The sequence below is a fragment of the Haplochromis burtoni genome, unplaced genomic scaffold, assembly GCF_018398535.1.
Source record: "Haplochromis burtoni strain Fernald_Lab_line unplaced genomic scaffold, NCSU_Asbu1 Contig_58, whole genome shotgun sequence".
Classification (NCBI taxonomy): domain Eukaryota; kingdom Metazoa; phylum Chordata; class Actinopteri; order Cichliformes; family Cichlidae; genus Haplochromis; species Haplochromis burtoni.
The window spans coordinates 2,281,139-2,293,777 of NW_024582419.1; the positions used below are offsets into that span (position 1 = coordinate 2,281,139).

Consider the following 12,639-nt stretch of genomic DNA (forward strand, 5'->3'; position numbering starts at 1 on the left):
CATGTGTGTCTCTGTTACCTCAAAGTCGTGGGGGATGCTAAGAGTAGAAAAAAAAAGTAACTTAGTGGTTTACTTGATTACTCTGTGAATGTGAGGAAACTTCCACTGCTACACACTTGCATGCTCAAGCAAATATTTGAGAACTGTTTAAAATTTTACAATAAAAACACTGCAGTGTAAACTATATATTAATACTCATGAAGTGAAATCATCTCAGTTATTTGGAGATCAAATTATATTATAGCTATAACATCACAATGAGCTCTATGTCATCAGTAATGTGCACCATACTTCACTCTAATGCGTCGGTTATCTCTGAAAGCAGAGGAACTACCGCTTTGATGTGCTGGGGTAGAGAAGCGCAGCGCTGAAAGATGACACGACCTCAGACGAGGCTGAGACAGCGAGCTTTCCAGCTTTTAAGACGAGTCGTACTTGGTCTCCTCGCCTCAGTGAAAGAATCAGGCTCGCTGATGTTGAACTGGTGCAGTTACAGAGTTCGTGTGAATGCAGAGCTGTGACGCCAGACGTGAAACCAGCAGAGTTCAGCCTCTGGATGCTGCGACTAGACACAAATAGGACTGCGTCAACCTTCTCTCCTTGCTCGGGTGTCAGCACAGCGGTCACCAGATAACGGCCATCCATCGGAGCTGTGAAGATGCCTGAGAACACATAACGATGCAGTTAGTTGAGATTCTTACCAAACACAGTGGCACAAACTGCAATATTTATGCAACTATTTAATCGATTTGCTTTAAATTTTGTAAAGTTACTGAGCTCCAGAGGATTCAGGCTAATAATCTTGGCTTTTCCTGTAGCACCAAGATTATTTTCAGCAACTTCATAAGATTATTTAAAGTCTTTCATTAATGAACACAGGGGCGTAACTTTCAGGGGTCAACACTGCTTTGCCACAAGCAGTTGCTGTGCATCACGACCACTGTATGTGCTGCAACAATAGCTACTTGAGAATTAAACTGGGAATTTTAATCTAGTCTAATTATTTAAAGTGTCTCCGGTGCAATTGGGTCATTTATAGTTTGAGCTTAAACAATTTATCAATGAAAAATTGAAATCAACAAACAAAAAAACAACAACAACTGATTTATAAATGCAGAGGAAAATGTGGGGTAAGACTAAAATAACAGATACCTGTCTGAGGGTCGTAATGTCCACCATCATTGACCAGCACCTCGTTGAATCGGATGATACCGACAACTCCTTGAAACGGTGGAAGAGTCAGACCAGCTGAGAATGACACTTTCTCCCCTGAATACAGGAAAGGAAACATCACAGGCTGCCAAACATGACGATAGCAGAGGCAGGAATTTGAATAATCAAAGTCTGACCTGAAGCCATGACACGTTTCAGAGGAGGGGGTCTGAGAGGCATGCTCACATCTGTTGATCAAATAAAAACAGCTTCATTCACTCTTCCTGCGCTCGGCTGTAATGCAGGACATTTAAAAAGGAACACTTACCTGAGCTCACATGAGTTCTGGTCTGGAGGATGTCGGTGGGTTTTTGTGGGGATGCTACGAAATAAAACAAAAACATAAGTTGCGCGAAACAATGTTGTGTACTGCATGTACGGTTGTGGTTGTGTCTCCACCTGGAGCTCCAGCAAAACCCTGAACAGCCATCATGATCCCATCTGTTCCTTTGGGCAACTTGGATGAAGTCATCTCTCCGGGGGGTCCCGCCTCTCCGGTTTCCATCACAGGCAGCTCCGAGAGTGAGGTATTCATGGGGCCAGCAAATACCTTGGGCCCTTTACTTGACCCCTGGGGCTGTCTTGTGTCAAACACTCTAACCGGAGCACCTGAATAGAATAGATATGGAGTGAGGGTTGGGAAAAGGCTAAAGGTCGGTGAATTGCCAAGTTTTTGGTAGGTTTAGAGAACCAATCGTTACTTAGCCTTATGTAGCAAAAGTTGGGATACTTTACGAGGGAAGAAAGTCATGATGGGTGGAATCTGTAGGCTGCAACTGCAAATCATCAGCGTAATTTTTGTAGTACCCCCTCCCAAAGCCACTGAGAACAGCAGTTTCAACTTTGGGCCAAGCAATGCTGTGGTGCTGTGCTGGTGTCAGTTTTTTTTGGAAGCAGTGCTTTTAGATTCCCATGTTAAAATGTCCAACTTTACCACAGAAGGAAATATATTTATAATCTGGTACAAAAGAGAAAATGGCTTTGTTATTGCTAATTTTCTTGCTCGTGACAACTGAAGGCAGGGCGTATTTTTGTAAAACGCAACTGCTTAACTATGAGGGTAAAAGTTGCACGATTAAGGGCGTGGGTGCTCTGAGTGGCAGGCCAGTGCTGCCAGCTGTCAGCTACATGTTGTACCAACAAATCTGAGTTATTGAACTGAACCTCTCAACTATATTTCTGGTACTGGTGCTTACTGGAAGAATGCTTAAGTGTTTGAGTGCCTAATGAGAAATGTCTGCACACCTGAAAGAACAGTAGGTGATTCAGAAGAAAGAAAACTTTATAAAAACAATTAAACATGATCCTGCCCACCTGTATTCTTGACAAAGGTCGAACAGGCGAAAGCGTTGCAGTCTGATGAATGTGCCAGTTTTATCTGAAGCAAGAAGACATGCCTGCTGTTTAACTAATTGGTGTGTGTCATCTGGCTTCAGATGAAGCTGATAAAGCATAGCAATACAATTTATGCTGTGCTCTCTAATATCTCTCTCTAATAGATCTCTTTTTGCCTATGGGAAGCATGTATATTGTAAATAGTGTTCACAAACCAAAGGGTGAGTACGCCAAACCTTTTTTCGATAGTTGCCAATGGTTGAGTGCAGAGATCAGGAGTTTGGATGGCAGTAAACTTTATATTGAAAGTACATGGTAAGATGCTCCTGGTTGTGCTTCCACCATATGGGTTTCACATTAAGCAACACTAAAGTGTGTTTCCAGCAGTAACGCCTGACAGTCCATAGAAATGTTAAACATTGTTTATTCAGTTTTTTGACTTCCAAGAAACCTGCAGTTGTTTTCATGATTAAAGTACGGCTACTGCTGACCCTCATTAACAGGCTAGCAGCGAGTGATTATCTGAGCTTGTTATTAAAGACGTTTAGCAGAGAAAAAAAGAAAAACAACAGACTAATACCCCATTATCCATCATTTACCAAAACCGCACATCTTGGTGCATTCACTAACCTACAGGTGAGGTGAACCGTTGGTGTTTATCATCTAGTGATCTTTCCAGCTTCAGGCACATTACTCATTATTGTTACTCTTTGGTCTACAACATCTAAATTGCTCTACCAAAAAGGAAAACCAGCACATAAAAGACATACCAGCAGCATACCGAGATACAGCCACATGTTCAATCGCCACACAGCTTATCCCCTCACCCCGGGGAAAAGGATCGTTCACTGCAGAAGCCAGAGAAATCTGCTTGTTAAACGCAACATGTGCAGAGAGACCAGCCCGTGGCAGTAAAACAGCACAGGGGGTGTGTGTCTGTGAATGTGCACTGTTTCACTGGTCTGTGTTTCTTGGTCTTGTTGCTCCCCGTACAGGGCGAGGTAGATTCTCTGGAGAGTCATGTTTGATCTGAGGGACTGTAAAGCGTTTTCAGACGCAGTGTTACAAGGATAAAAGACGCGAACAAAGGATGTATGCCTGCACACGAAAATGCTTGTCCTGATGAAAGAGATTAGCTGTAAACAAATGCAGCTTGATCTACCATCCACCACAGATTTTCATTCCTCCACCAAAGCAGCATGGGAAATCCTCCCTCTGCTGTTATTCCCTTTAACCGCCTGATCCAGGCTTCAACAGCCCCTTGTGTCACAAGAACTGCCACTTTCCACATTACATACCGCATTGTAATAACTGCAATCTGGTGCATATTGACTTTATGACTCACCAAAAACACATTAAGCCCTTAAGGATATGATTTAGAAATCAATAAATCCAGCCTAAGAATTTCATGCTTAAAGTACCCAAAAAAAAGGGTTGTTGCACAACATTTCTGTCGGAAATAATGTCACACCTCCTCCACCAGAACAATGAAGCATACATGAGTAGCCACAGACAGCAGCACACAAACAGTGCGGACTGTGTTTTTCTTGGGGGCTTTTCTACAGGTCCCATCTTGTTTTTGGTTCATGGGGTTATCATATTTGACCGCTGACCAGAGTGTGCGTGCCTTATCTCTAACAGGTCATTAAACTACAAGCACCAACCACAAGCCTTGTCACAATCAGGAAAGCATGCTTTCTAATCTCAAGAGGTTTCCATAATAGAGCTGTACTTTAAGAATCTCAGCTCTCCTTGTCAAAGACATGAAAAGGATGTGTTTTAACGCAATGGGTATGTTTAAATATGCAGACATACATGGCAATACAGTATATAAGGCAAAAACAGTGTTTGTACAATTCCAACTTTAACATTGAGCTTTAAAGGCTATGTTTGTTATTACCACCTTTAGTCTATTTGATATTGCATGGTGGTTCAAACTGTGTTTTTCTGTGTTCATTATTCCATTAATTTGGAGCAGATCCCCAACACCAAAGGCTGAAATGCAGCGCCAAACCATGACAGCGCATCCACCACGTTTTACAGTGTCTTCTTCTTTTCTGACCGCATCTGTACAAGCTAACAACCACTTGGAATCATCATTCCATAAAACCTGTTGCGACTGATTTTCAGTCCAGTTCTTTGGCGTATCTCAGCTCCCGAGTTCACTTCCTTAAGAATGGAAGGATGGCTGTCAGTGGCTTCTTGACAGCCATCCTTCCACTGAGACCATTTCTGATGAGGCTTGAAGGAACAGTATTGGATCAACTTGAATTGGACGGCTAAAAAACCCCAAACAAACCTATGTTTTTCTGCAAATGTTGAGGACTGGATTGAAAATGATTGAAAAACCACCCAATGGCCATCAAAAAAACTCCAGAAAGCCTTGAGAACTATTCCTTAACAACTCTTTAAAAATTACAATCAGGTCTGGTTGATTGGAGGCAAAATAAGAAGAAATGAAGCGGAGACCAAGACATTTGCACAGCACTGTGAATGCTGACACGTATCTACTAAATATATTCGGTTAATGAGAGAACGGAGAGGATGGGCACGTGACGCACAGATAAAATGCAGAGCTCTAAAAGGAGCAAACAACGGCTCATAACTGCGAGTTAAATCTCTCCTAAACAAAAACTTATATTTACATTCATTTTTCCTAACATCCAATGAAGCTGCATCGCTTGAGACAACATTTGTAAAGCCAGGTTCGTTAAATAATTACAATCATGCAGTGTTTATATGCGTGATTACTAGCTTGCAGTCTTCAGGGCTTTTGTAAGCTGAATTTAGCAACAATCAAGTCAAAATTATTTTAGTTAAAAACTAAACCCAAGAGTCAACTGTAATAAAAATAAGGGGAAAATTTCCAAAAGGGGAATGCAAAGTTTTTATTTGTAATCACTGTCATATAAACTTATAACTAGAGCAAACACTTACTTTGATCCTTAGTGGCTACTCAGCTTTGAAGAGATAAGAAAAAGTGCAATGGATTCCCTTGAGAAATATGGAGCTCACTGTTGAATGGACAACATCCATGTCATGGTTAGTATGCAGTGAAGAAATGACACATTACAGCTCTTTCTTTTTAAGGTTCACAACTTGTATGACATCATGGTAAACATCTTGACAGATGGCCTGTGGGACCTCAGAGGAGCTCACAGCGTTGTGTGTTTATTTCAACAGGAAATGAGCTCAACCATGTAGTTAAAAATGTGTGAACTCCTTAAATGGGATTGACGAGTAAGAAGCAAAAAGAAAGTAACAGCACTGCAAAGACTGCAAAGACTGCAAGCAGCACTTAATCTGCACACGCTGATGCTCTTGGCTGCGAACGAAAGAGCAGTACCCGAGAGGGCCTTGGTAATCTGTGCGTCTCTATGACAGAGCATTTTCCATGCTCTTCAGATAAGCAGTGCGAGGCAGTACAAGGTAGCTCACAGAGCAAACACAAACTGAGAGCCAAGCACAAAGTGGCCTCTAATGTCTCTTTGAGTGGAAATCATGAACAACATTCCAACTTCCCAATGACATATTACAACACAAACCACGAGGTGGAGTGACAACATTTTCAGTCGTTAGAGACTATTTGGTGAAAAAAATAGAAAATTGGCACGTGAGAGTTGACTATAAATCAGATACAAAACCTCTGGTTTGACTTGGAGTGGACCCAGAACAAGAACTAGTGCTGCTTTATTCCAGATGAACTACATTTATATTCTGGCCAAGAATATTTTTGCTGCATCACCTCCTTGTAAACCGGTAACTTCTGGTCCCAGAGGAGAAGTCCCAGCTCATAAACGTCATGGGCGTGCTTCTAGTTCATAATTGAAACTGTCAGAGTCAGTCAAGTCCAGCTCAGTCTCATAGGTGCCATTAATGAGCAGACTCAGGCAAAAAGTATGCAACATATGCACCAATATGAAAATGTATACTCTCAAACATGTTCACAGCAACAAAGCCAAACAAACCACGCAGCACCAAATATTAAGTGAACAAGATCACCCTGATGTTCTAACTTAATGCAATAAAACCATAACACACTCAAAGATTTAAATGCACACAGGTACAGAGTTTATGGGCAAACACAGATACAAATAAATGCACACTTGGATGCACAAATAAGCCTGGTGAGTAATATTTCTTTATGCCAAAGCATTGCTCAACACAAGTGGGGTCTATTAAATGAACCATGTGTCTTCAATCAGGCCCGCCTGCTTTAACTGAGAACACGGTCAAATGAAAATCCAACTTCCCCTCACTCGCAGACTGAAACACACTCCAGTGGTACAGATTCTCTGGTATACAGTCAGTCCGGGATAAACAAATGAGCTCCAGGTTAGTAATCAAGCTAAAAGGCTGAAATTAAGTGTAGCTGTTTCATTGCCATCTCAGGCTTCGACCACTGAAGTGTCCGTGCCTAATTAATAAAATCAACCCTTGTAATGTCCATACATCCTGGGGTCAAAAATAACCCCAGGACAACACAAGGGTTAACCCAGAGAATCTGGATGGTTTTCCATTTAAAGCTGTGGCTCAGTCTTTTTGTGGCATGCACCATTTCAGAATAATGATTAAAAAAAGAAATTTGCCCCCACCTTCCACAATTTTTTTTCACTAAATAACAACTTGAATATTATTTAAAGGTCAGCATAATAGCAATGACAAACTGTTACAAATTGAGCCTAATTTCCACATTTCAAAGCTGCTTGCTTGTTCAGTATTTCTACTTTAGGCCAAACTGGATCCAGTAATGTCCAAAAGACTGACTAATGCAAGCATGTAAAACTAGCGATAATGTGGAATCCACTGACTGGTGCAGGGTGTGTTTTTTTTGCTGGAGGAATCAAATATTTAAAATAAGAAGAATTGAATCAGTCATACTTTAAGGCAATGAAAAGTGTGTTTGGATTACAGCACAGGCATCTTACCTTCATTACCAGGCTGGAGGTCTCTCTCCATATTTATAATGTGTTTTTCGAGAGTCTCACAGATTCCCCTCAGTCCTCCAATGTCTTGTGCATGAGCTCTTACTGTGCCGTTCAGCTGATTCACACAATTCCACAAACCAGTGACGTGCATGTTCAGCCCCTCTTTGATGCTCTGGAGATTACGGGAGATAGGATCCAGCTTGCTGCATAAATTCTCCACATTAACAATACGACTGCCCATATCGGCAATCTCCTTCTCTACATCTTGTGCCTTTTCCCTGCATTGATCGGCCTCGGCTTCCACCTCCCTGCCCAGCTCATCTAGTCGCTCTCTTAGTTTCTGGTGCTGGGCTCTGTGGAGCACCAAAAGATCCCTGGCCTCCTGTTCAGTTTCCATTTTAACCTGATCCCAGCTAGAGTTAAAGCGTTTGAGAGTCTGAGACTGCTGGTTCTCACCTCCTTTAAGGTAGCTTAATTCACCCTTTACATTCTCAATGATATTGCTGTAGTTGAGGAGTTGCCCCTCCAAAGCTGTGATGGCACTTTTCTGGACTATCAGATTAGTCTCCATAGCATCTACAGAGTTTGTGAAACTGTGGAAGTCTTGCTTGAGGTTTTCAACAACAGTTAAATGATCTGTGCACTCTTTTGAGCACTTTTGGTTCAAAAGATCGAGTCTATTCTCCAGAATCTGAACGGAGTCCTTTAGAGTGTTCATGTCTCTCTGCTGAACATCAGGACTCTCTGGCTCACCACCAGATGGGGAGTTGGAGGTTGTTTTAATCAACAGAGCTGAGAGTCTGTCCTCCATGGAGGACAGTTCATTGTCCATAGTTTCCCTCAGGTCTTTGACAACTTCTTCCCTTTCTTTTCTCAACTTCTCCTCTACAAAGCGGCTCAGTGCAATTAAAGACTTCTCTGTGGTGTTCAAACGAATTTCAAAGTGTTCCAGCTGAGCCAGAACAGAGTCAGATACTTGTTTTTCATTCCCCGGAACAGACAGCTTGGTTTTAAGGTCTTGGATCTCATTGCGGAGGTCAGTTTCCTTTGAATCCATGAGCTCAGCCAGACTGAGGTAGTTGGCTTCCTGTCCTTCACAATGTTCCTGAACTGACAGAATTTTATAATCACAAGAGTTCTTCAAATCTGCCATTTTAATATCCATTCCCTCCATCAGCTCATCTCTCAGGGCGCTGATTTTATCGTCCAGGTAGGCCCGCAGGTCTGCATCATCTATAGAAGGAGCAGAAGAAGCCGTGGACAGAGGGGTCTGGGCATCCATTAATAGACGAATTTGTCCATCATGATGGTTGACGCGACCCAGCAGCTCATCCAAGGTATTGCGCTTGGACTCAAGATCATCTGTGACCTGGTTAATCTTGTTCATGACATCCTCTATTGGTGTTGCGGTGTGGTCAAAAGAGAAGCCTTGTACCTGAATGGTTTCGGTCCCTGCACCCTGTGCACTGGCAGGCTGTCTGACGTTATTCAGCAGTGTAGCCAGCATTTTACTGGCATCCTCCTGGAAATCCACTCTCAGGTTCGAGGACAGGTCTGTCATTCTTGCTTGCATGTCCAGAACCATCTGTGATAGTCGCTGCACTTCCTCCTCCAGGTGTTGGGAGCTTTGAGATTCTCTTTGACCATGTTGTGTTCTGTGACCTGTTTGACCTCCAAATTGCCCCTGCCCTCCCCGCGGATGGTTACTCTGGCCATCTGTTCATGGTTTTGGAATTGGAGCAATAAAATTGAAGAGAGATGGTTAGCAAAGCATTTTAAACTGTTTCATTTTATTTTGTATATTTTAATGCAAGACTTTCTTATGTTACAGACAAGTCTTTCACCATATGGGGCTGGAAAATGTCCAGAGGCAGCAGGAGCTTGAGGCAAACGCTCTGTTTGGACTGGCTTGGTGTCCTTCAACTCCATGCAGTCATGGCCCTGGTACCTCGGGCAGCACCTCCACGCCAGCTCTGTGACAGTCTTGTAGGCAATCTTGTACGTCGGTCTAAAGTGTGTTTGATATCTGGGAACATAAGACTTTAGTATAAAGTAATATTGCAAAAATCTACTTGAAACATATTCAGACAAATAAGATTTCTTGCTATTCTTCTTCTCAGCAATACAAAGTAAATTTGTAGCTAATTAAGACTAGACAAACCCCGGTCTGCTCGTTTCATTAATCATGCAGTTGGCAGGACTCAGTTCCCACCAGTTCCACTCACGAAAACTGCTGTTTCTGTCACCCATGATTAACTACATGTCACTGGTGTATTGGTTGCTCAATAAACAGTAAAGCAAAACAAAGGGGAAGTCAGAGAAATGCCAGCCCATGTCTGCTTTTCTATGACCAGTGAAGGCTGGATGGGAAATTTTTTCTTGCTAATTCTGATATTTTGCTTACGTTTTGCTTTCTTATTTATTTTTATTTTTTTTTATCAACAGTTAAAAAGACCCAAAGAAACAAATAAACCCATTCATAGTATTCCCTGATTGCCTATTATAAGACAGTAACAAAAGTATTGCTTCATATAACAAAATAAATAGACAAAAAAAAAAAAGAAGAAGAAGAAACTGACAAAAACAGAATTTGCCGCCCTCCACCTAATATCCAGCACTTCTGGGAACTTACATCACTTGTTGCGCACAGTTTGGCAGCTCCGGTGGACACGGTAAAACCTCCGGCTGTACGAAGCTCTCAGTGCCTCCCGCTACAGCGCAGCTCACGTTCTTGTGCACAACGTAGGCGCACCAATTTCTGCACAAAATCACTTGTTAATCACTCCTGGTGTGCAGCAAATGCCCGCGTGCGTATGCACGAACAATTAAATGCAAAGTTACGCACAGAAAAGAAAGAGTACTTCACTGACTTGCAGTCATGAGTTCAATAACTGATGTCCAGTTTACTTACTTGTTTCTTTGTCTCGTTTCGGCGCCAGAATATGCGTTTCCCTGAAACATGCTGTACTGAAAAGGTGAGCCAGTGATGAGAGGGAAAACCATTAACAAATGGATAAGTAGGAGTCCGCGCTTCATGGCTGAGATATTTTAAATCCTGCAGTATCCCTTCAGGTTGTAATCAGTAGTGATGATCTCTTTGGTTTGGAGATCAGTGAAGGCACTGCGGATTGCTCCGTCTCTTTAGCACACACATCTAAACCAGCTCCTTCCAGCGTCCTTGGATGTGACGTTTCGGGAACCCCTCCAACGCTGACAGATGCGTTTTCTCCAACTTGCCAGTTCTCGCATATACACATGCAAGTGCACATTTCGCTCTCATTTCGCATATAAAACATTGTATTCGCCGTAAATAATATCCGGACGTCTAAATGTGGATAATGGTTGATTTTGTTTCAAAGGCACAGTGATTATCTCCGTGCGTAAAATGTGCGCTTAACACTGTCGGTATGCTTAAACTTAACAAGTAAAGTTTTCAGTTTTGCGTTTTTCAGAAAAGAAACGAACAAATACACAAAGTGCGATCTTAAGAATTTTTTACTGCATACATTCAGCAGATTCAGCATGCTCTGCAAAGATCATAAGCACTTTTTACCATTACAAAAGTGTTAAAATGTACAAAAGGCATCTAAAAGATAAAATACATTGTATCAACTCAAAGTTAACAAAGAAATAAAACTACAAAAAAGACTTATAGTAAAACAATCCATTGGTCCAATCAGAATCTCTTATGTGGAACTCTGTCTTGCTCTTTTTGAAATGCTGCTGGAGGGCTGACCACCATCCACAGCGCGTCGTTTCATTCCTTTTGCTGATGCTGATGCTAGAAGAAGAACAAAGATCAATTAAAATTCAACAAAATCAAAATAAAATCATCAACAACTGTCTCAAACAACATACCGAGTTCCTTTTCAATCTCTGTTAGCTGCCTCTTTTTGTCGTCCAAATCTTTTTCCATTTGCCGCACATCAGGAGACGTAATTTTTTTAACGTGATCATCTCGCGCCCTTTCTGTTTCCTCTCTCTTCGATACAGCTGAGCAGTACTGGCTGAGCAGGTCTGTCAAGCACACCCCAGAAAACAGAAATTACAGCATAATCTGAATCATTAAGGCTACAAAATCAAGCTTTAAAAATGTAAAATGTCCATGATTTAAGTCACCTATTTGTTCCTTTAGACTGTGGTACTGCTGTGGGAGGGGGGCTCCAAACATGTGTAACGTGGTCATCGGTGGGGCCCTGTTCTGTGCACCTCCAAACTTTCCCCTGCTACTGACCCTATCCCCCTGCCTGGTCAGTATGGTGGGACATTGGATCCTGTTCTGCACCACCTGTAAACAACAGCTTTTTTTTGTTAGAGGAAATTAACCAGAGTTTCCACCGATACAGCAACACTGCTGCTGCAAAGCCAGTTCTGCCCTGGTTCCATTGAGGAGCCAGCACACAATATGACAGGTTTGGGAGCCTAGTGGACACAATCTGCAAAGGTCATCGATGAATCATTTTGCTGGCCCCTTGAGTTTCACTCTTTGGCAGCAGTCCCTCTTTTTTTTTTTCCTCCACTGGAACTAATAAAAGTCTAATCAGTTCTATATTAGGCACCAGCTCTGGCACAGTGTTAGTTTAAAAAACAAAATTGCACATCTGTTTCAGCAAAGTCACTCACCGCCCTTCTGTAGTTATTTGCAGAGTCCAGGTCATCAATCAGAATAGTATCTCCCAGGATGTTCTTAAACACTAGAAAGAAAAAAATAGCACGAGCAAGAAACTTTCAGACCTGCTGGAACAAATTTAAAACTAACTTTTTTTTAACTGCTACTGAAAACTTTCATAATCAAGTGGCAAGAAGCCAAGTGTTCATATTTCAATGTAAATCAGAGGCAATCAGTGTAAATTTAAACGGTAAATGCTCTGAATCCAAACCGACAGAGCCAACTTTTACCCACGACAAAGAAAATCACTACATAAACAGTCATTTTAATTTCGGGAAAGAGGCCCAATTTCTGCTCCAGCGACAGTGCCCCTGGAGAGAAAGCCCGCTTCCACCCTGTGAGGCTGGATCCCAGGTGGAAACATTTACCCCAATCTTTACAGGAGTGGTGGGGGCATAAGGGAAATGCCCCCGAAACAACAGCAAACACAGCCTGAGATGGCAAGCCTCTAAAAACCCACAGAAACCCCAGAGTCTTACTTCAAATCTGCAATAA

At 42.1% G+C, this 12,639-nt stretch overlaps 1 protein-coding gene across 1 annotated transcript; it reads right to left on the minus strand.

The window, feature by feature from the left end:
• Positions 1-75: 75 nt before the first annotated feature.
• emilin2b (elastin microfibril interfacer 2b) lies at positions 76-11,153 on the minus strand. Its single transcript, XM_005922501.3, has 9 exons — positions 10,387-11,153; positions 10,108-10,233; positions 9,320-9,501; positions 7,476-9,191; positions 1,612-1,821; positions 1,481-1,534; positions 1,350-1,400; positions 1,153-1,269; positions 76-662 (listed from the first exon to the last, which is right to left on the minus strand). The coding sequence occupies exons 1-9, from the start codon at positions 10,509-10,511 to the stop codon at positions 331-333; spliced, it is 2,913 nt and encodes a 970-aa protein (XP_005922563.1). The 5' UTR covers positions 10,512-11,153; the 3' UTR covers positions 76-330.
• Between the last annotated feature and the right edge of the window lie 1,486 nt (positions 11,154-12,639).

Bases quoted from the DNA above. Each gene is read 5' to 3' on its own strand.
- emilin2b (XM_005922501.3), bottom strand. From the start codon at position 10,511: ATGAAGCGCGGACTCCTACTTATCCATTTGTTAATGGTTTTCCCTCTC. The intron at 9,502-10,107 runs GTAAGTTCCCAG...TTATGTTCCCAG, and splicing joins AACTGTGCGCAACAAGTGAT to ATATCAAACACACTTTAGAC. The intron at 9,192-9,319 runs GTGAAAGACTTG...AACCATGAACAG, and splicing joins ACATTTTCCAGCCCCATATG to ATGGCCAGAGTAACCATCCG.